The 25,011-nt window shown below is 34.8% G+C and overlaps 1 protein-coding gene across 2 annotated transcripts in view; it reads right to left on the reverse strand.

The window, feature by feature from the left end:
* Positions 1-3,860: 3,860 nt before the first annotated feature.
* The window catches only part of LOC106870167 (PGAP2-interacting protein), a 45,299-nt gene continuing 24,148 nt past the window's right edge, over positions 3,861-25,011 (reverse strand). The window contains exons 6-15 of one of the 2 annotated variants that reach the window (XM_014916165.3): positions 24,768-25,004; positions 22,695-22,766; positions 21,937-22,007; positions 19,939-20,041; positions 18,503-18,638; positions 17,956-18,020; positions 16,463-16,604; positions 12,333-12,482; positions 9,890-10,045; positions 3,861-6,542 (exon numbers count right to left, since the gene is read on the reverse strand). In XM_014916165.3, coding sequence (XP_014771651.1) covers positions 6,458-6,542; positions 9,890-10,045; positions 12,333-12,482; positions 16,463-16,604; positions 17,956-18,020; positions 18,503-18,638; positions 19,939-20,041; positions 21,937-22,007; positions 22,695-22,766; positions 24,768-25,004 — 1,217 coding nt within the window. In that variant the 3' untranslated portion in view covers positions 3,861-6,457. The remainder of the gene's footprint in view (positions 6,543-9,889; positions 10,046-12,332; positions 12,483-16,462; positions 16,605-17,955; positions 18,021-18,502; positions 18,639-19,938; positions 20,042-21,936; positions 22,008-22,694; positions 22,767-24,767; positions 25,005-25,011) is intronic. The other variant, XM_052968235.2, reaches the window with a different exon arrangement.

Raw genomic sequence — 25,011 nt, forward strand, 5'->3', positions numbered from 1 at the left:
TTTTGGTATTTTACCCCCCAAAACCTCGAATATCTCAATAACTATACGTCCGATTTATGCGAAACTTGTTTTATTCTGTTCGTATTCACATTTCAGGGGCGCTTTACTCTCAAAGTATTTTCCCATTATGCATCAATTTGTCTGTGTAACATTGCAAGCAAGCAAGATTGAATTTCACTTTTAATGTATTATATATAGATAGCAAATACTATACTTTGTTAATTAGATCAGCAGAATGCTAAAACATCCAACTTTTGTCTACTATATATCTTTTTTTATATAATAATGATGAAATTGTTGTATACAGTGCTCAGGTGCATCACAACTGATAAAAAAAAAACATCAGGATGTACTGTTGGCAAATTTCAAGAAGTATGGAAGTTTTGAAGGATGTAGTGTCTTGACAGCTAATAACTGATGCAGGTAGTTTATTCCATGTTTCAACAATTCTGAGCACAAAAGATGTGACATCTGAGAGGAAACAAGGTTACACCAATATTAAGTTGGCTCTCATTTTCAGATAAGTAGACTGAAGCAACATGAAAGGAAGCACATTGGTCAAGGACACAATGTGCAACCCAGTCCAGAAATTAAACCTGTGAATTTATGATCATGACCTCAACACCCTAACCACTAGGCCACTCACCTTCATATTCCCTTTCCATGCTTGCATAGACTGGACAAATATCTCCAACACAGCATCTCACAATTTATCATATTCTTTTGCCCATCTCTTTTGAGAGGTTCAACATATTAACATCAACTTTTACCACTTCTGACCATGTCTTCCTCTTCCACAATTTCATTTCTCTAGGATATCCTGGTACTTTATCCATCTTCGTTTCATGGCATACCACCATACTCTTCATTTAATTTGCAATCCAGTGCAAGTATCACTAGCATCTCTATCAACCAATGAAGTTTAATTTAAGACATATAGACATAGGGATGTCTGCATGGTTAAGACATTTGATTCCCAACCACATTGTTTCAAGTTCAATCCCTCTGCATGGTACCTTGGGCAAGTATGTTCTATAATCTTGGGCCAACCAAGAGCTTGAGTGGATTTTGTAGAAAGAAGCTGAAAAAAGCTCACTGTGGAGAGCAAGATAGGGTGGGGTTAGTGATGCAGGTAAACATGAATGGGCTTGATATATAAGCCATAGATATTTACATATACACATGTGAATATATAGGGTTGTCCGGAAAGTTTGCTGATTTATAGTAGCTTACCTTTCAACTTATTTTAGAACATGGTTGAGTCCGTAAAATAGGATTTGACTACACCTCCATTTAGAGCACAGTTTAAGCTATCTTTTCGGGGAAGAAGGTTTATGTTCCTATAACCTGTGTTAATTCTGTAACCTTTTAAAATGGAAGATAAAATAGTTCATTTTCGGCACTTGATGCTTTTCTTTTTCCATAAAGGGAAAAATGCCTCACAAGCAACCAAAGAAATATGCGCAGTTTACGGTGATGTTTCTTTATCCGAAAGAACTGTACAGAAGTGGTTCGCAAGGTTCCAAGCTGGAGATTGTAGCCTTATTGATACAGAGTGATCAGGCAGACCATCCACTACAGATAATGACCAAATCAAGTCATTAATTGAGAATAACCCACATTGCACAACCCAAGAATTGGCAGAAAGCCTCAACCTATCAAAATCTGTTGTTCATGAGCACCTGGTAAAGCTTGAGTACACAAATCGCTACGATGTTTGGGTACCACATGAGATGAGTGAGAAGAACCTTTTGGATTGCATTTCCATCTGTGATTCACTTTATAAACAGAGTGAAAATGCGCTTTTATTAAAGCAAATTGTGACAGGTGATGAGAAATGGATTATCTACTGAAATGTTTAGAGTAAGTGACATGAGCCACCCTTAGCTACCCCAAAAGCGGGTCTTCACCCAAAAAGAGTCTTGCTTTGTGTCTGGTGGGATTGGAAAGGAATTCTGTACTATTATTTGGGAGTTTCTCCCAAGTAACCAGACAGTTAATTCTGAGAAATACTGCACGCAACTGTATGAGTTAAAAGCAGCAATTCAAGAGAAACGTCCAGAATCGGCCAACAGGAATGGTGTTGTTTTCCAACATGATAATGCAAGATTGCACGTTTCTTTGGGAACCAAGCAAAAATTGCTGCAGCTCAGCTGGGATGTGTTACCCCACCCTCCATATTCACCAGATATTGCTCCTTTGGATTTCCACTTACTCAGGTCTCTGCAGAATAGTCTTAATGGTAAAAATTTCAATTCCTTGGATGATGTAAAAAGATACCTTGATGAATTCTTTGCCCTGAAACCACCTCAATTCTGGGAAGAGGGTATTTTCAAGTTAAAGGAAAGATGGAGACGCATTGTGCAACAAAATGGTTCATATTTGGTTGATTAAAAATGTAATGGCAAGTATTTATTGACCTTTTTCTTTCCTTTAAAAATCAGCACGAACTTTCTGGACAACCCAATATATAGTGATATATATATAGAGACATATAGGCGCAAGTGTGACTGTGTGGTAAGTAGCTTGCTTCCTAACCACATGGTTCCAGGTTCTGTCCCACTGTGTGGCACTTTTGGCAAGTGTCTTCTACTATAGCCTTGTGAGTGGATTTAGTAGACGGAAAGTGAAAGAAGCCCGTTGTATGTATGTATGTGTGTGTGTGTGTGTTTGTATATCTGTGTTTGTCTCCCAACATCGCTTGACAACCGATGCTGGTGTATTTACGTCCAAGTAACTTAGCGGTTCGGCAAAAGAGACTGATTGAATAAGTACTAGGCTTACAAAGTAAGTCCTGGGGATGATTTTCTCGACTAAAGGGAGTGCTCCAGCATGGCCACAGTCAAATGACTGAAATAGATTGACCCTAGCACTTATTCTATCAGTCACTTTTGCCAAACCATTAAGTTACAGGGATGTAAACACACCAACATCAATTATCAAGCGATGGTAGTGGGGAGGAACACAGACACACAAGTATATATCATCGTTTTGGCGACGGCCCGATCCCTTCTCCATGATATATATATATATTCAATGGGCTTCTTTCACTTTCCGTCTACCAAATCCACTCACAAGGCTTTGGTCAGCCTGAGGCTATAGAAGAAGACACTTGCCCAAAGTGCCACGCAGGTGAGCATTGGCAACAGGAAGAACATCCAACTATAAAAACATTTACCTCAACTATTTCTATCTGATCCATGCTAAACCAATGATGATGTAAACTTTGAAATAGTGACATACAAGTTCTTTTGTAAAGATTTAGTTATGAATGGGAATGCTTGTTGATTAATCTTTTAGTCGCCATGGTGACATACATTTTCTACATTCAGTTTAAAACTTTATTTACTTTTTGAAGTATCCACTGGAGATGGCTAGTGTCATTACGATATAATAGATGGTGACGACTACTATTACTGTAACTAGAAATATTTTTAATCAGAGAGATCAAAACTTTAGATTATATATGGTAAATCAAATGCTGATAATCTGATGATTCAGGACATGAAGATATTTGAAATGTATACAATTTCAATCTTGCAATTTTCAACAGTGACGCCAGCAGTATTGAAGACACTGAGGTTGATGTTTAGCCCCTGGGCATATGTATATAGCTATGGTAGATCAGCTGCTCCTAGGCCTATGCCTAAAGAAAATAAGTTACAAAGCTACAAGGTAGTACATGACTAATTCATATCAATGTGAATAAATAGGCAGTACATTTGACAGAAAAAAATGAATGCTAAGGGGTTAAATGGCTAGAGCTTACTTGTATAAAATTGTCTTCATACCTCAATTTTAAAAAATTATAAAAATATTCAAACATTCATTCATGCATCTGTAATAATTACAAAATCAAATTAGCTGAAAAAGGTTTATTGCAACACAAAATAGATAACAATATATATTTTATTTTTATAGGACTATTTAGTTAACAGAATTCCTTTTGCAAATTCACATATGTTTTTTAAAAAATTACCAAGAATTCCAAGCATATAAAAGGTTAGATTTGTTTGATACCACAAATAAATATATTGGAAGCTTTTCACTAGTTCCAATTGTTATTAAGCAAATGACAAAATGTTAAATATTTTCTGACCTTGTGAACAGAAAAGCAATTAATAAAATGTTTAATATCCTCTGGTGGCATTGTAAAGTAAAGCAGTTAACGAAATGCTATAAGAGACATTCCATAATCCATTGGTTGAATGGAGAATCAAAAGATTCCAGGCATTCTTGTACTTATCTGCCATAAATAATATCAGGGAAAATGATGATTTACTCTCACAAAAATATATGAATATAAAACTGAAATATAATTATCAAATCTCTTCTCATATTTATTTACAACCTGTTGAATAAAATCAGGTCTCAAGAAGAACAAAAGAAAAAAAAACTGTGTAAAAATGCATCCAACAAAGAAAAGTAACAATAAATAAACTAATTTCAGTAAAATTAAACAGTTTAATTTTAATGATTTAGTTTCCCTTTTATTCAACTAATTAGCTGGTAAACCAAGTCATGTAATATCACACAGTGAAATTATGCCCCTTTAAAAAGAATTCAAGAAATACAAATAATATAAATACCATTGTCAACTCCCTCTTCATGCAGTTATTTAAAAGAGGATACTCTGAAGTAGTTATCCGTTGGCTGCTTTTACCTATTCAGAGGAAGATCAGAGCTTAGTACTATAACTTAACAAAGCAAATCATCCAAAGCCCTACTGCATATAAAAGTGAACTATACCTTCTCATGGCACTTATTTTATGGCAAGGTAGACTGGGCCAAAGACACTGTATAGTGGAGATGATAGAATACAAATAACTGACCCTTCAGACAAAAGGGCCAGTACTGACTTAATCAGTTTCAACTCTCAGTTAAAAGACTGAATATTCCTTACCGGTGTGACATCTAAGTTATATTGTTTGTTTGTTTTTCATTTTAGTGTTATAAAACTGAAAATATTTCTTGTAATTTGTCCAAAATATATTTAAAAATTGATTTTCACAAAATTTAGGAGATTTAAAAAAGAATTTTATAATCAAAATCTACTCTCATCATATATATTACACCCGATACAAACAGGATAAAGGTGTAGTTTTCAGAATATCTAGAGTAAATAAAACCCAATCAAGCCTTTTCATTCAAAAAGTTAAAAGACTTGCTTTAATACCAACCTGATATATATATAATGAATATATAAAAATATATTTTGATTTAAGACATTAAATAGATTAGTTTTTCATTTAAAATCTTTTGAGAGCATTACTCCAAAAGAGTTCACCTGGCAAGAATATATCAGTTCTGTAGTTGAATGTGCAACTTTGACAACTTCCATTTCTTTATAAATCAGATCCATAATAATATATATATATATTTACATTTCCATAGTAATACGCTTTCATCCAACCAAACATTCAAAAGGAAGCAAGAGTGCATCATGAAAGACAACTTTTCTAGGATTTACAGTCTTGAGATTACGGTTTTGAGAATTTCTGCTCAATATATGCAACTAGTTGTAGTTTGGTCCTCCTGTGATGAATTCATTTTTAAGTTTAACTTAAAATATTCAAGCCAGTAATAGGAGCTTTTATGTAGTTGTTTAACTTGCTCAATATATCAGCTAAATCTCCCTCAACAAGGACACTGAGGTCTTTAAAATGAGGATCACAAGCTTTAAGTTATAACTTTTAAAATAGTATGACATAGATAAAGCTAAAATGATCATAGCTAATGTAGTGATCACATGCTGAATTTCACATGCCAGACCTATCTAGCATAACAAGAGGTACTACAATTGTCAGTTACTCCTATGCATCAATCAAGCAAACCTGTAGCATGTCTTTGCTATAGATACTTTGAAACAAATCTAATCAGGGCTATCCAGCAAAAACAATTAATGTACATTTTAACTTTATAAGAAAAAATAACTTTTGGCAAGCTTTGTCTTTCTTTTTGGTGGAAATAAATTCCAATAGATATAAAAAAAGCTACACTCACATTTATCACTTTAGGAGCTGTAAACGTATAAATTTGCCCTCTTTTCTGTAACACAAAAGCTTAATCAGAACACCACTCAAACAATTACATGTAATAAATATTCTGTTGAAGTAACACATCACATTATAGATACATCTTATTTTCATCATATTATGCTTTTGGAGTAAACCATTGGGATGTATTTTTTGTTATCAGTTATAATAATAAAATAACATAAATGATAGCAGTAGGAACTGAGCTTCACCAGTGAATATTAAAAGAATATATCAAAAGTTCCTCCACAACAAAAAATGCAAAATGTTAATAGAGCTTGAATGTTTGTCAAATAAAAAGGAAAATAAAATATAAAATTTATGAAAAAATAAAGACCACTAATCCATTTTATAATAAAAAATATAACCCAAGCACAAAAATATACTCCCATTTCCATACAATGGAGATTTAAAAAAACTTTTCAAACAAAATATTTTGGGGTTGCCATTTGGTACAGCTGTTCACCTTGACTAGATGGAGCTGCAGTTGGGTAATAATGACCAAATCTGCAAGGTAAAGTTTTTAAACGTTTAATGCAATAGCAAATAATTCTGACAATATTTAAACGTACACACACAAGTATATATATTAGAAATATAAATATAAGAGAAATCTATAAGCACACCTAGAATTCAACAGGCTCTTAATGATAGCTAAAGAGAATATTAACTGTTCAAATGTGAATCTGTAACTTATGAGTTGTAGAGAAAACTGCATTGGTTAACAGTATTATAGAAAACACATTAAAGAGCGTAAAAGCACAAATTACATTCATATTTAACCCATAAGCATTTAAAACAACCATATTTGGCCCGTGTATTGTACCTGTTTTATATTCAAATACTTACTCAATAATAACATTTTAAAAATAAATGGTCTCATCACTGAAATCTTGAGGCTATGAGATAATGCATAATTAATTCAAAACAATGTGACCAAAACAAGTATTATATTTGCCAGAATAATCTGAATGTTAAAGGGTTTAAGAACATTCAAAATTATGTATCTTACAAAGCATCAAAAGAAATATTGGTTTCAAATTTTGGCACAAGGCCAGCAATTTGGGGGAGCAGGGTAAGTCGATTACATTAACCCCAGTGCTTAACTGGTACATATTTTATTGACCCTAAAAGGATGGAAGGCAAAGTCAACCTTAGCAGAATTTGAACTCAGAAAATAAAGATGGATGAAATACTGCTAAGCATTTTTACCTGGCATGCTAAAGATTCTACCAGCACGCCACCTTACACCAAGCAAAATCACATTGCTAGTATCAGTTAATTACTATTATTCCATACACAGATATGCAATACACCCAGGATTTCTTTCTCACCGCCAAACACAGTTTTACTGAACCAACACCATCTCTACACCTATAAAACTGTCTGACTACTGCTTTACTACACATTCACATGCTATGCAAAACACTCCATCACATTCAGGTAATTAAAACCATCCTCTTGGGTGTGTCCTTGCACATTCCACATACAAACAAAATCTTTGAAAGAGCTCACTCATAGCTGTATGGTAGTAGTTTGAGCAAAGAAGATGGCCTACAACATTTGGAGAAAACCATCCAACAAGCTGGATAGCTTTTACTGCTTCACACAGCCCACAAATTGTATCATTTCCCAAACAGCAGCCAATCATTTTGGCCTTTAACCAAAAGCATCTCTTCCAACTTTGTAGAATCCTCTTCCTTCTCTTCCCCTTCACAACTACCTGGGTGCTGTAAGCAGTACTTTCATAGTGAAAAAAACCACTCCATTCACAGCTTACTTTGCATCCAACTTAACGTGGCACCTATTAGGTAAATCATCTCCAGAATCATCCCTCTCCACTCTACCAAGTGCATCATGCACACATACATACATACACCACGTGTGAAAAGACCTGTATTTACTTCAAATCACCACGGTCACACTATATCTGACAATGATCCTTCCATTGCTCTCATATAATTAAACCCAAAGTTAGCCCCTATTCTGATACTGACCTTCAATGTCTCTTCCCCACCCCTGAGATATATCTCAGTCTTTGGAAAGACCCAACAGTGCACCTGATTTTCATGAAGGGCAACTACTTTTACCTTGTCAACTACTGATTTATTGCTTTCATTTCCAACATCTAAAAAAGTGATAGCAACAGCCATTAACAACCAACACTTTGATTCTGTCTCGCTCCTTAATGACCACTAGTATAACTTTCATAAAGCCAAATCTAATGGGGCCCTGCTCCTCTCCTTTGTCACTTACTAATAAACCCTTGCTCTTTAGAAATTTCATGCAAGCATTGCATTTGACATTTTGTAAAGCATTCAACCAAGTTTGGCATGTAAATGCCTAACATAAACTACCTGCTGTTGGGCTTACATATGTTGATGGAGCTCTCTCTAACCTACATTATATCAATTCTAATGTTGTACCCACATCCATCCTTCTACACATTAACAACCTACTTGTTATCACCAACAAATGCCTGCTTCTGTGTAGATGATACTGCTTTTCATTCTTCCCTAACTTTCTGCACCTAACTGTTATCCATATTCAACTTAGATACTTCAGACAAACCTGCATTATCTCCATGATCAGAGACCTCAGAGACATTCTACAATGGAATCATGACAATCTTATTTCCTTCAACATATAGAGACAGGTCTATGTATATCAAGAACACAATATCATATTCCTCTGCTCAAATAAACAACATGCAACTAGAATTATCATGGTTGCTACAATTACCAGGCTTTGTAATCAGAGGATTTCACTAAGACTGCACTATAAAGGCTGGTCTTTCTCTTCAGCCTACAATAACTGCTAACACTTTACAAAGCTTGAGTCAGACCCACATTGAAGTACTGCTCCATTACATGGAACAGTGTTGTTGCTATGCATACAGACACCCTAAACAGTATCTAAAAAAAGAAGGGTATCTAACTGAGTAGCCTGAAATCCTTCACCACCACACCCCAGGCTTTGATCAACAGATATACTATCTTCTCACTCAGCCTTTTCCATTACTTTGATGGCCACTTCTCCTGAAAGTAGGCTGGTCTGTGCCACCTTCACTCAGGCATTCCTGGTTGACTTGACTCACCTCTTGTCACCCATATTATGTCTACCAATCCCAGGCCTCCTAACCACTTTAATTCCAGTCCTTCCTCTATAGTATGTCATTCTCCCTGCCCATATGTTTCCTGCAGCCATCAATTTGCACATGCTCAAGGCAGATGTTAACCATGTTGATCTCAGTAGCAGGAGTTGGGGAGAGAGAGAGAGAGAGAGAGAAGAAAATATATAATCTTCGATGAACTAATGCGAGCATTCGGCTACAATGAAAAATATTACTATGAAAAATTTTAAAACTATTTTCCATGTGTTTTTCAATGCTCTCTTGGGTTGAATGCACCTTTTTTTAATTTCTACTAACGTTTGCATATTGCTGGACAAATAGTTTTTATAACCCATGGAAAGTGGATGTTAAATGATGATGATGAGCTGCAATTAACTTATTAACACAGAAGTAGCATCTTTAGTGAGTAAGACAGACTGAGGTAACCTTTTCTCAGTGTAAAAGTGGTAGCAATGGCAAAGTTTGAAATTATAATGATCATGTCAGTAATCCAACTCAGACAATGTGACTCGTGTAATATTTAAAATGAACTGACATAATAAGATAGACTTATATATGAGCAAATGGAAAAGATAAAAAAAAAAGGATTGTTTACAAATCTCTGAATACAGAAGATGTATGTGAACAACTTTGAAATTCATCAATTATAAGATTGCAATTAGAATTAAAATTAAAAGTTTTACTTAGAAAGAAAATAAACAGAATTTACTCTTTTACGTACTTTCTTGAGAAACGTTGATACTCAGGCACATCTTCATGTCTGTGAAGGACTTTATAGTTATCTTTGTAAGAAGAAGGATTTTTGGGGATTTTAAATTTAGCCATTTGAATTTCTGTGTCACTCAGTTCTCCTCTTGATATCCGGGCATAGGCAAGGCTAAACACGAAAAGCAGAACCACAAACAAAATGACTAATGTTCAATGCAAAAATATTTCAAGACAGTGGAAACATTTTTTTTATATTACAAATTTAAAAACTGAAACTCCTTTTCTTTTTTATTCAAATCAAAATATAATTCTGCCTAGCTTTTAATAATACTTTCTTTAGTTTTTAACAACTTCTTTATCAATAATTGCGGAGTTAATACTTCTTACCATTTACAGAAATTAGCCATCCATTATCATCATCATCATCATCATCATCGTTTAACGTCTGCTTTCCATGCTAGCATGGGTTGGACGATTTGACTGAGGACTGGCGAACCAGGCTCCAATCTGATCTGGCAGAGTTTCTACAGCTGGATGCCCTTCCTAACGCCAACCACTCAGAGAGTGTAGTGGGTGCTTTTACGTGCCACCGGCATCCATACATATGTTTTGTATTATTACACATATTATTATACATCCATACATATTATGTTTCATCAAATATGCCATCATTATTTGAACCTTAAATATTCATGATCTAAGCGTGCCTTGGAAAAGTCAAAGACTAAGAGAAGTAGTTCCTAACAGAAAATATAGTGTGGCTACCCTAAGAGAATAGACTGATTACTTGTCTTCCTTTCGGCAACTGCTGCATCCAAACTATTGTCAAAATAGTGAAGCAAGCACTAAAATATAATGTGGTAAGAATGACATTTAATTAAGCATAGCTTGAATATTAAATTAGAAACAGGGATGATAACTCAAAAAAAAAAATAAAATTCTCTGGAATGGGTTAACACACCAGTGAATTAACGCTAAAATTGAAAATAAGCAATGCATAGAGGTAATAATAATTTCATTTTTGGCAGACACTGAAAACTTTGGATATGTTTCAGTTTTATTAGACCTCCTTTGTGAAGCATAGTCACTTATTAATGAGATTGAGAAGGATCCTCACATCTCTAAAGCATAGGATTTCCATACTTAACAGCTAAACATGTTTCCCGAATGTCACTCTAGTTTTATAGGCCATAGCCAGTCCCAAATGAAGGATGCCTCCTCCTCGTCTCACTACTACTACTACTACTACAAGATTATTCATTTTTGCCAGCTAAGTGGATTGAAGCAACATTAAATGAAGTCTTTTGCTCAAGAACTCAAAGCATAATCCAGTCCCGAAATCAAAACCACAATCTTACAATCATGAGTGCAACACCCTAACCACCAAGCTACGTGCCTCCACAAGATCTATGTGTGTGTGTGTGTGTGTGAGAGAGAGAGAGAGAAGGAGAGAGAGATTTTGTTTCCTTGCCTTGGCAGCACATGACAGTTGTAAATGAGTATCACTGTCATGCAAGAAGTATCCTTTGTTTCTAATCTGTAAAAATATGCTTGGTCATGAGGAAATATTATCTTGCTGGAAACAGGTGAAGGTTGGTGACAAGAAGGGCACTTAGCTCTAATAAATCCATTTTATAACAAATTCTGCCCAATCCATGCAAGCATGGCAAAGTGGATATTAAAACGATGATGATGACAAAGAGGATGAAGAAATATGTACATATATTTCAAAAATAATTTTTTTTTTAAATAATGTATTTATAGCTTGTAAATTAAGACCACTTATATTCTTGTCTCAACTCTAACCTATTAAAACCTGTGCTCTCAAACTATGTGTTGCATAGTCATTATAAAATTATTTTAACAAGATTGGAAGCAATATACTTCTGTCAGTAAGTAGGAAATAAAAGGAAGAAATTATAAATTTACTATTGCTGTTAACCCTACAAAAATACCTTTAAATCTTACAGATTTTAAAATGTTCAATTTGTTTTTAACTTATTTTTACAAGACACCTCAAAATATTGAAGAGTATTTTTCTAGTTTGTTTACTGTCCTGTGTATCTATGGAATAAGCATAAAATGTTCTCTTCTCTATAGAGATATAAAAGAAACATTCACATCTAAAGACAGTTTTATCAATTGGGGGCATACTGACTCCAGGAATCATCAAAACAGCATATTTAGTTTAAATAAAGAGACTGTCAAACTAAAGTTAGCTATTTGAATTCTTGCAGAGAGCACCAGACTGACATATAACAAAAGAATGTTGAAAGATGACAAGTGAAAACAGTGTTCATATTGAAGTGAATGAAATACATATTTTTCAAAATATCCTCAAATTACTGACATTTCAGAATTTAGGAATACACAGTAATGTAATTGGTTAATAAATATTTCTTATCAGATAATCATGTTACTAAGGCATAAATAAGGAAAATAAAAGAGTCTCATACCGAATTAGCTTTTTATACATTATATATTGACACCAACGATCATGATCTGTTGGGTCAATGTCATTCATTTGACCTTCTTCAATAAACTGGGTATAATCTCGGCCATATGGGTATGATGTTACATATCCAAGAAATACAGCAGGATTTGGACTGTAAATAAAAAAATTCACATAATCTTAAATATAAAATAAACTGTAAAACAATTTTGATGATGATGACGAAAACATTATAGTGAAAAAAAAATCAATCAAAAATGTTGATTTCTTTGAAATATATACTTTATTTAGTTTTACATATGGAGGTTAAAGATGGCTTATATTGGAGAAGACATACAAAATTGTTTATAAAATTAGGATTAAAAATACTTATTTTTCAGGGTTAATCAGAGGAAGAAGGACAACATATGTGAACATGTATGCCCTGGCACTTGCCACCATCTATACCTCTCTCTGCCTTTTCTCAACCATCCCATTTATATTCTGATCCATTCCCTTGTGAGTATGCCCAGCAGTTTGCTACCATCTCTATCCTGCTGTCTCCCACCTTTTCTCTCTTCGCCTGCACTTCCTTCAGGTTGGGTAAGCATGTATCTTCTTTGCAGCAGCACACTTGTTACTGTCTTCATTCCTGATCTCTCTCTCCTCTCTCTCTGGCTGGGTAACCTTGTACCTCCTCTACAGCAAGACACCTGTTTCTGTCTCTCTGTTTCATTATAACTTTTCATCATCTGACACAAGATCACCTTTTCCCCACTCAAAAGATTTTTGTCTTGCAAGTTACTTGGTGACTGCCAGTGCTGGTGCCACTTAAAAAGCATCCACTCCACACTGTAAAGTGATTGGCATTTGGAAGGGTATCCAGCTATAAAAAACTTGCCAAAACTGACCTGGCCTGTGCTTGTGCCATGTATAAAGCACTAAGTACACTCTGCTGGGTGGTTGGTGTTAGGAAGGGTGTCCAGCTGTAAAAATCCTGCCAAAACAATCACAAAAGTCTGGTGCAGGCTTCTGCTTGACCAGTTCCTGTCAAACCATGCAAGCATGGAAGGCAGACGTTAAATGATGATTATGATGATATTATATATCATCAACATCATTTATTTAATGTCCCAAGATCTACAAGGTCTGCAGACTGCATCATGCTTCACTGTCTGCTTTAGTATGTTTTCTACAGCTTGATGCCCTTCCTAATGTCAACCACTTTACAATGTACATTAGATGCTTTTCTTCATGGCACCAGCACTAGTGAAGTTGTCATGTAGCCAGCAAGACTAAGATCCTCCTCAGCCAAGTCTATTAAAACTAAGATAGATTTTGCATCAAAAGAGATGACCAATACAACCAACCATTGTGGCATTGAGCTCAGAACTATGATATACACTAAACAAGATTATGTAAAACTCCCTGCCACCAGTGCTAGCTCACCACTACACAATACAATTCAGACTTGAGTTAGTGAGAGAGCTTCTCTATACACGTTTGATCTTTTAAAAGAAATCAGCCAAATCTCCATGTTGAAGTAATTAGAACAACACACCCTCAATAAAACTAGGAATAGTTACAGCTAGAGTGTCAATAAAACAAAGTGAAACTCAAAAAAATATTCAAGACCACACATCTGCTCAGTCTTTATGCTTGCTCAAGCAGAACATCAGTAACAGACATATCACCAGGTATAGCATGAATACATGAAGGCTTTTTTTTAACTGACAATAAATGTGAAATGTGTTTCATTTAATCCCATAAATATACATAGAAATGTGTGAGAGAATAGCTAATGCAGTAAAACAAAACAAAAGTCTTTCTCACCAGCCTACAGTCTTTGAAGAGATTGAAATAGCTTATTTTGAACTTCTAACTTGTTCTACCAGTTAAGTAATACATGAAAGGCTAGTGTCATTAAATGTCTGAAATCATTGAATCTGTGTAAATACTCATACAAACAGGTAACTTTTCAGACTACCTTATAAACTTAGCTTAAATACTATGCAAGTGTTTTTATTGAGAAAGAGAAAGAAAATAGATAAAAAGAAGGATAACAAGGTTTTTTGTTAAATCCAACAAATTACATATATCATGTGTCTAAGCAAATTTTTATTACTCAACAACATTTGAAAAGAAAAAAAGTAGGGCGAGGGACGTAACATTTCAGCAGCTTACAGAAAACCTCTAAATAAAGCAGATAGTAGCTAAAACTACTTATAAAATCACAAAGGCCAAAATCAAATGAAGAAATCTTTCATTACTTTTTTTCCTTAAACAAATCCAGTTTGTAATGAATATGTGCTGAACAGTGACAGCAAAATGACCATGTTAAAAAACAGAAGTAAAAAAGAAAAATAATATTTTTAGATTTAAACATTTCACCAAAACTTACAGAAATCTATAGTTGTGATCATTAAGTAATTCAAATTAATCTACACACACAAATTCACTAAACACATTTACAAAGTTGTAAATTATCCAGGAAAAAAAAATTAGAATCAAGAATAAAGCAGCTTCCTGTACTCCTCCTCCACTGCCGCCGCCACCACCACCACCACCACCATCATCATCTAACATCTGCTTTCTATGCTGACATGGGTTAGATCAGGCCTGGCCAACTTGAATTACATTACAGACCATTGTAATCACAGAAAGGTTTTTATGGGCCGTTTATATATTGACAGAATTGAAAGCATTTTGCTTTCTCATGCTATTATTACAATAATGAATGAATGATCTTTGATTCAACATGAAATATGATCGTTACAAAAACAGTAGTATTTTCATTACAATCTTTAATTTTTGATAAAATTTTTTAAATGTTTGTTTAAATAAACCCACTTCAAGAAAGTATCGAGCAGGCCACAAGATAAAAGTCTGCAGGGCACATGTGGCCAGCAGGCCTCAGGTTGGCAAGCCCTGGGTTAAATGGTTTGACTGGAACTGGTAAGCTGGAGAGCTGCACCAGGTTCCAGTATGATTCAGCTTGTTTTCTACAGCTGGATGCCCTTCCTAATGCCATATTGTTGTATATAAGACACTACAGTTATTTATGTTCAGGTTGTTCCGAACTGTGCCTATGATCTAAGCATTCAAGCTGTGATCATCCCATCTATTTTTAAGGTATAGTGTATGTAAGACTATATTATTCAATGCATCGGCCCTAATATAAAACAAAGGGATGTTATCTGAAGGAGACCTGGCAGATATTTCTACCTGGTTCACTGGCTGTATTGAGGTTCTATTGCAGTAGTAATTGTTGAATAACTTCAGCTAATTCTGCTTGAGTAAATCTATGAAATACAGTGAGGCATTCACTTGTTTAAAAATACACTGCCATGCAAAGGCTGGCTATATGAGCCATAGAGTAGTCAAGTATGTCATGTCATACCTGCTTATATCCTGTGCTTTGTTACAAGATTGAATGACTACAGTAGAGGCAGGCAAAAGCAGAATTACTGAAGCTAGTAAGGAATCTTCAATAGAGTTATTTAACATGCTTCCATCATCATCATCATCATCATCATCATCATCATCATCGTTTAACGTCCGCTTTCCATGCTAGCATGGGTTGGACGATTTGACTGAGGACTGGCAAGCCAGAAGGCTGCACCAGGCTCCAATCTGATCTGGCAGAGTTTCTACAGCTGGATGCCCTTCCTAACGCCAACCACTCCGAGAATGTTGTGAGTGCTCTTACTGGCAACGACCAGTGACCAAATCCTACTTTCTCTGACTATCTCCTAAACATCTCACAAAATATTCACAATAATAATAGAAAGGTTATGGCTAAGATGTCAACTGAATAAAAGATTTATTAATATTATCAGAGACAGTAGTACACCAGTAATCATATATTCCAGAACATAATACAATTCTTAAGGTTTTAGAACATTCACAAAAAACTTGAGGGCAAAGAATATTATTATACATTGAATATAATCTGGTTAATCGTCAGTATCACCAGATTAGAGACTGATACTCTATATTTGGCATATATTTATACATTTTAGGTAAATTTTAAAACAAAAATGAAGGGTTGCTTTAGAATGTAAAGTGTTTAGAGCATATAATATTTGAGACCAATACTAGCACAAAGAATATTTTCGTTTAGATGTAATTGTCTGCACAAAAATTTGCACTCACCTTGATTTAAGAATGCTAGAAAGATATATAGCTTGCTGTTTTCTGTCTTCATTGTCTCGGTGATTACCCATGTGAGTGACAACAAAGTCAACCAGGGTGCCACTAATGTTCACTGTGGCACTAACAGCAGGTGCCAGTTCACCTATAATATAACATCATGTATCATTTGAAATGTTTAAATTAATCAGCAGGCAATATGTGAAACAATTATCATTTTATTGTTTCATTTATTAACTCAAGAGAGGAGGGGAAGAGACAACAAGCCCTTCATATTCCACTAAACAACAAAAAAAGAAACAGGAATAAGACAGTTTGAAAACTCAAATACAGAGTTTAGAAACAAATGAATAAACTTTGTAAGCTTATGTCAACATTTAAGAAAACAATAATATGACCGAGAAGAAAGCAGCCTAAGAAAGTGTTCATGTATTTAACCCTTTAGCATTTAAACCAGCTACATCTGGCCTAAACATTCTACCTGTTTTATGTTCAAGCCAGTCAGGTCCAGCTTCTCACACCTACCATACATTATCACTCTAAAAATAAAAACCGGCATCATCGAAATCTCAAAACTATGAAATAATGCATGATTAATTCAAAAGAATGTGAATAAATAAGCATTACACTTGCCACTAAACATTTTGTGCAGCATGTTAATGATTCTGCCAGCTCACTGCCTTAACATTAAGTTCTTTCTACTATAGGTACATCAACTCAAATTTTAGGAGAGGGGTCCAGTCAATTACATTGAGCCCAGTGCCCAACCGGTACTTATTTTATTGATCACAGAAGATGAAAAGCAATGTCAACCCTGACAGAATTTGAACTCAGAATGTAAACCCAGAAGAAATGCCACTAAGCATTTTGTCTGGCATGCTAATGATTCTGTCAGCTTGCTGCAGCAGCAGCAGCAACAGCAACAAGAGTGACAAAAACAAACAACAACAATAGAATTAGCAAAAAAGCTAGTGGTTCTCATTCAGTTTGATTGGTATAAGAAAGAACATTTTTCCATACCAGCATAGATCTATATATTCATGACACTTCTGATGAGCCAGTTACTTTTTCAAGGGCTAACCTTTCATGAATTAAAGCAATTTACCATCAAATCAGCTCTAAACAAGTAGACTTTGATTAAAGGCATTCCATCAATGACCAACACCTCTTAATTCCAGGTATGGTGCACTTAGGACAACATTATCCAACATGTTCTTCCTTTTTTTACAGATGGTAGTGTATAATCCCTTGCTGGCATGATGTTTTATAGAGTTTCATATTGCAAACTTCAAAGAAGTTTTGCACTCAGTTCACATTGATTAGGTAGACAACAAATAAAAAGTTTAGATGAAAATAAGCAAAGATGTGCTAAATACAAGTTTATGCAATATAAAAGAAAAACACAAATATTTTTATGAGTAGTTTTATGACAGAAATGAACATTAAGCTATAATCAAGTTCTAAGAACAAAATGAGTAAGTTTTAGGAGGACTTACCTTGAGGAGATGGAAGGAGATGATGAACAGATTTTACAATAGGGTACTTGGAAAGAATTAAATTTCTGTTTAAAAGAAAAGAAGATGAAGGGAAAATTATTCTCACACATGATCTAAATATTTTTTTGTAAGTTGTGATATAACTATTCTCATCTAAACATGTTTATGGTGGTTGGTGTTAGGAAGAGCATCCAGCTGTGAAAACCATGCCAAAACAGACAGTGGAGCCTGGTGCAGTTTTCTGCCTAGCCAGACCCAATCAAACCATCCAACCCATGCCAGCACAGAAAATGGCCATTAAATGAGCTATGTATATATATATGTATGTATGTATGTACGTACATATGCATGCACGCACGCATACATACATAGAGTGAGGTCTATATATCTTCACAGACATGCCTGCAGAATTCTTTTTCAAAAATACATTGAGTAAAAAAAATACGAGAGAGAGAGAGAGAGGTGAGGAGGAATAGATGTGCATAAGGAGTGGGGTGTTTATATCAAAGAAATTTACATTAAAATACAGTTCTAATTGTACACCTACCCCCAAGTGTGCTTCTTGGTAGCTGGACCAAAATCAACATACATTCCAAGTTTCTGGCCAAACCACATGCCTAAATCATTATTTCCCAGAAATGGTTTTGAGGCATCACTTTCTAATAAGGTAATAAAATCAGCATCTACAAAAGAACAGAGAAAAAGTAAATTAGAAGAAAAATTTATAGCATAATCATAAAAATCAGCCAATCTAAGTAGATAATATTAAATGTCTTATTTGTATTGAAATCTTGAGAATATCATTATTATGCATTGAGGTTGACATGGTATAGAGGTTAATATGTGTTGGCCAAGCTGAGAATTCAGATGTTGTTTGTTTAGCTCCTAAGTTGGCTCTGATTGCACTGAATTATGACCAAGAGCATTCCAGCAAAGACTATCCCAACACATTTTCAGTTTACAAGATTATCACTGATGCTGTTAAAAAATGAGCAGGAATTTCTTACAGAAACTCTTCCTTGTAATTCAATTGGAATAAACTGTGAGCAAATGAAACATTACTTTGAATTTGTTGCTGGCAAGATTTCTAGTTGAACATAATTGTAAATAGATTTACAATACTGTGAATCCATTTGATTGTATAGAAAAGTATCCAAGGTACACTTTCCAGGCAGAGCGTGCCTTGGACAAGAATATACAAATATCCAGTATATAACAAAGTAGAATGAATTTGAAGGAGATTTGGCTGCCATGTCTTGTAGAGTGAGTGACCATGCAGAGGCTTTCTATATGGCTTGTAAATGTTGGGTTAGTTCAATTGTCATGGAACAAAAAATGTTCCCTCAGAAATAACATTGACGAGTGTTTAGATGGGAAAGTGGTCAGAAGGTAAACTGAAATCATCAACACTACACTGTATCTCAGAGAGGAGTACGGTCAAAGGTCTTGATCCAAAATATTACAGGTACATATTTTATCAATCCAAGGGCACAAAAATATATTTAATCCCAAATTACTAGAGGAATAAAGCTAACTAATGTAAAATATTTAGCTTGTTAGCCTACTGGTTCAGCCACCCCTGCCACTCTCTGATATATAGTGTTTGAGTGAGGGCAATCAGGGATCCTCTATGTGGGGATTTGACCTGTGAAACAGCAGCCAATCAGACCCTTGTTTTAATAAAGGACATGTTTCATTGGATACACTATCAGGAAAAAAACAAACGGAAAACAGGATAATCATTGCAAGAATGCTTTGATCATAGATGTTGCTTGGTCAACAAAATTTATGGAAACTAAAATTCATGCTGCCATAGTTTACATAACAGCTTCTCTTAATACAAAACAAAAAGCTGACATATGATTGTTAGAATTTAATACAAATTCTGAGAAATTAAAATCAATGAAGTCAATTCAAAAGTCTGAAGGAATAAAAATTTGGAGGTAAAAAAATACATCCAAATTTTCTCATACTGTTACTTACGAGTTTCTCTAAGAACTTTTTCTGCACGTTCCATACTTGGCCAACCATAATTGTCATAGCCAAAATGGAATGTCCATATAGCAGCCGTGAATATTTTTGATGGCTGTTAAAATATATAGAGAAGCAAACATAGTATAAAGCAATTATACTCAGAGATCAACTAACTAAATGATGTTCTGTTAGTATAATATTCAATCTAAGCACTAGGGATTCCTTGTACTTAGGCATAAACCAAATACATATACGCATGCACAATCACCATCACTTAATGACCACTTTCCCATGCTTGCATGGGTCAGATAGAATTTGTTGAAGCAGATTTTCAACAACTGGATGTCTTTACTGTTACCAACCCTCGCCTATTTCCGTGCAAGTTATTATTTATCCCTAGTCAGACACGTTTTCCATGGAAAACTGGAAATAAACATCACTTGAATGACAGTGATGCTCATTCACAACCATCACATGACGTCAAGAGAAGGGTACATATATACAAACATACACACTTACCTACCTACCTACCTACCTACATACATACATACATACATACATACATACATACATACATACATACATACATAATACATACAATAGGCTTCTTTCAGTTTCCACTAGTTGAAAGACACTTGCCAAGGTGCCACAAAAAGGATTGAAAAGGTTTGAACACAGATCAGTAAAGCACTAAACCTTTTCCAGTAAAGCATTAAAGCCCAGTGTTCAATTATCTCAGTCCTTGTCTTGGCTTTGAAATCTTAACGTCTAATTAAGATCTACTAGAAGGAAAAGAAATTAATTTTGAAATTTTATGCAAAATATAACTATTAATTACTGAAAACACACACAAAAAAAAGGCTCAAAATTTCTACAATAAATAAATAAAAAATAAAATAAAACAAACAAACAAGGAACATCAATTGTATGCTAAAAATACTTTAAACTTCCCAAATAAAAGCAACTTTGGAAATTCAAAAAGCTGTTATTGTGAATTTTCTGTGATTTGTTTCTATGAATATGCTAGATAAATAGAAACATCATATAAGTAACACAGTAGAATAAATACCAAATTATTAGCTGCTAAATTCTTCATAAGCAATTTAAAAGAAAAAGCATTTTAAAAATACTCCAAATTTATTTTCTCTTTAAAATCTTAAGCTTTGTCTACAATGTCCTCCAATCATTTCAATAAAAACCACTCCTACAATATTTTTTCTAAACTTCCATATTTTGGTTTATGCAAACTTTTACTATTTTCTTAGGCTCAGATCATGCAGTAAAATTTAAAATCCTTAAATGTAATTCTGAATGCCACACAAAATCAACAATCTGATAGTATATTGTCATTAACACACTGTTATCTATTTTCTATCTATTTTCTTAATGATGTTTTGTTTACAATTAAGCGGTTGGCATTAAGAAGGGCATCCAGCCATAGAAACCATGCCAAATTAGACTGGAGTCTGGTGCAGCTCCTCAGCTTACCAGTCCTGGTCAAACCATCCAAAAATGCCATTCGGCTTATCGTTCTGTGATTTTTGCACTTGATTGTTCCAGTTTTTTTAGGCAAGGCAATGAAAATTGATTCCATCATACACTATAAAGAATCAATAAATTTAAGAGAGGCCTTATTATTTCGGTTACTTGTATTTTTCAGTATGAACGTTGCATGTGTAATATGATATATTCTTAATATCATTACCATCATCATTTAGCATCTGTTTTCCATGCTGGCATGGGTTAGTATGACTAGATAGTTGCACTAGGCTCTAGTGTAATTTTGGCCTGGTTTCTGCAGCTGGATACCCTTCCTAACACCAAGAGTGTAATGGGTGCCTGTTATGTGCCACCAGTACTGGTGCCTTTTATGTATTACTGGCACTGTCTACGACTATAATTTCACTTGGTTTGACAAGTCTTCTCAAGCACAACAAATTGCCAAAGGTTTCAATAAATGAAAAGCGAAAAACACAAAAAAAACACACAAAAAAAGTGACTACTTACTTTAGGTTGCTCGAAGTGATTGGACCTGGTGCCAAATCCAAGCAAACCGATACAAAGAAGAAGCAGTATTGCTAAAAAAAGAGGATGAAATAAGTCAAAAAATATAGAGGAAAGTATTATGCTACAGTTTTCTTTATAACAATGTGCAAATAAATTATGGATGAAGAACAAGTGGAATTTTTAAGTAAGTTAATGAATATATGCTAATTCAAAGAGAAAGGTCCCAGGTACATGCAGTGCATAGCTTTGGTGGGTAGGTTTGAAACTAATTCAAAATTGTGTACTAGAAATACAATATTTAATGAACTGACTAAAGGACTAAACAGGCAGTGAAGAGCAGAGAGTTGTACAGTTGTGTAATCAAGTGAAGGATATTATAAATGAAAGACAGAATGTCGTTAATGAATAGGAAAGAGAGATATAAGAAATTTACTGAATCATGAGAAACAGGTTCTGAAAAAGATGAGTTAGTAAAGACAATGTTAATTAAGGTGGTTAGCCAGGTCAATAAAGAGTTTGACCAAATGGCTGTTCTAAAACCCTCAGCTTTGTAGGTGCTTGTGCCCACAAACTTTATCCATCCTGATCATACTAAAAAAGAATGCAAAAATATAAACAAAGAAAATGTAAATATATATGAAGGCCTATTAAACTAACTAATTATTGTATTAATGTCTCTGAAAATGGTGTGTTAACTATAAAAAAATATACGTAAAACTTTACTTATTTGGAATAGTAGTACCAGGTTTCAGGCCTACCTTTTTTAATTTCATTCCACATTTTTGAATCCATGTGAATAAAGGCATCAGAAGGGTATTTAGCACCAGCACCTGAAAAGATAGATTAAAATATGTTCTAAGATTTTCTTTTGGGGATTATTTTACAATCATTGTTTTGTTTTTTTCTCTTTTAATCAAAGTTTTTACAAATTTCATCTTTCACAAAATGTTTCTACTGATTTTATTGTTGAATTCCTTTCTTACAACTAACTACCAGTCAATGAAAGACAAAGCAAACAGAACTAACTAAATACAATATAATGGCTGTTATCCTAAGATCTGAACTCATGCATGTGTGATCTGAACTTTCATAACACAGTTATAGTATATATAAATTTAATAGGATAACAAAAATCATTTTTGTCTATTTTAATTTGAAACATTTTGTAAATTTAGAATTAAAATTCAAAAATAAAAAGAAACACAAAATGAACCAAAAAGAACAGCAAAAACTTTCTTTGAAAACAGTTTTAGGGAAAGCAAGACTGCAATACATTTTTATACAATTCAGCGGAGAAAACTTTTTCATTTATACGAAGGTTTTAAACTTATTTATCACAATTTCTTCACCATACTTTATCCTGTACCAGCTGAAATAATCTCAGTTGGTATTGCCACTATATTTACCAAATTCAAAAAACTATTATAAACAACAAAAAAAAACATTACAATACTAATTACAAACTTTATGATGATGAGAACTACAAGAAAAATATTTATTTTCAAATTGAAAAACAAAAATAATCATTAAAAGTTTTAAAATGTTAGACATTGAAATTAAGTAATAAAATCATAAAAATTGGAAGTAAACTCCTCCACCTACTCCTCCTCATTATCATGATTATTATATGTCCATCTTCCATGCTGGGAATGTTTGGGTACTGGGTATTTTTCTTTCTTCTTTTTTCCCTCTGCCACCAGCACTTGTAAGGTTCATGAAGCTTGCAAGATTATGACCCCTGAATGGGGATCATGTAGGGGCTTTATGCAAGGAGACTAAGGAATGGGGGGGGGGGGATAAAGTACGAGAGGAAAAGGCGGGAGCAGAACAGGTTTCTTGCTGTAGAGGAGCTACATGACCACTGACGTCATAGAAGAGATGCAGGGAGAGAGCACGAAAGTGATATAAAGGGTGGCGAGGTATCAGAGTGGACCTTCAAGGTACAAGGTGGAAAGGAACAAGTGGGGGTGGAGTGCAAGGAGTGAATGAAGGGAGTAGGGGAGGTCTAATAGTTGTTGGCACTCCGTCGCATACGACGTCATGGGTTCTAGTTGATCCGATCAACGGAACAGCCTGCTTGTGAAATTAACATGCAAGTGGCTGAGCACTCCACAGACACATGTACCCTTAATGCAGTTCTCGGGGATATTCAGCATGACAAGGCTGGCCCTTTGAATTACAAGTACAACAGAAACAGGAAGAAAGAGTGAGAGAAAGTTGTGGGTTCACCACCATCCCCTGCCGGAGCCTCGTGGAGCTTTTAGGTGTTTTTGCTAAATAAACACTCACAACGCCTGGTCTGGGAATCGAAACCTCGATCCTATGACCGCGAGTCCACTACCCTAACCACTGGGCCATTGCGCCTCCACGGTCTAATAGTGCAGAGCAATAGAACAGAAAGCATGATGGTGTAAACAGGACAAAAGAAAGATGATATGCTGTTGGGTAGGATACAGGGGTAGATGAAGAAGAGAGAGACAGGCAGGGGCAGTATATGAAGAGGATGAAGACCATCATCATCATCATTGTTTAATGTCTGCTTTCCATGCTGGCATGGGTTGCACAGTTTGACATGGAGCTGTCCAGATTCCAATTGTCTGTTGTAGCATGGTTTCTCCAGCTGGGTGCCCTTCCTAATGCCAACCACTTAACAGAATGTGCTAGATGCTTTGCATGTGCCACTGGTACAGGTGCATTTACACAGCATCGGCATTTCAAATTCTCAGCTTATTTAGTAATAAGCCATAAAGTTTATAGGTTGTGGGACACCTGAAATAATAGTGGAATCCATGTAAAAATCTTCTATGAGATAAAAATGTGAAGCAATTTACCTGTAAAATATCCTGAGAGTAGAGTTACAGCAATGAATGAAATGAGGTAGTCTGTGTGCTCACGTGTATACACACCACCGGGTACAAAGTTGTAGGCAACAGTCCACACAAAGAAAAGAGATTCAATTATCCAAGTTAACATACACACAAATATAGTTCTTCCTGGTGGACACTGAATTGCTCGACTGACCATATGTGGCCAAATAGAAAGTGTAAAAACAGCTAAAAATAAGCCACCTGAAAA

Source organism: Octopus bimaculoides, chromosome 5 (assembly GCF_046866305.1).
Source record: "Octopus bimaculoides isolate indiv1 chromosome 5, ASM4686630v1, whole genome shotgun sequence".
Classification (NCBI taxonomy): domain Eukaryota; kingdom Metazoa; phylum Mollusca; class Cephalopoda; order Octopoda; family Octopodidae; genus Octopus; species Octopus bimaculoides.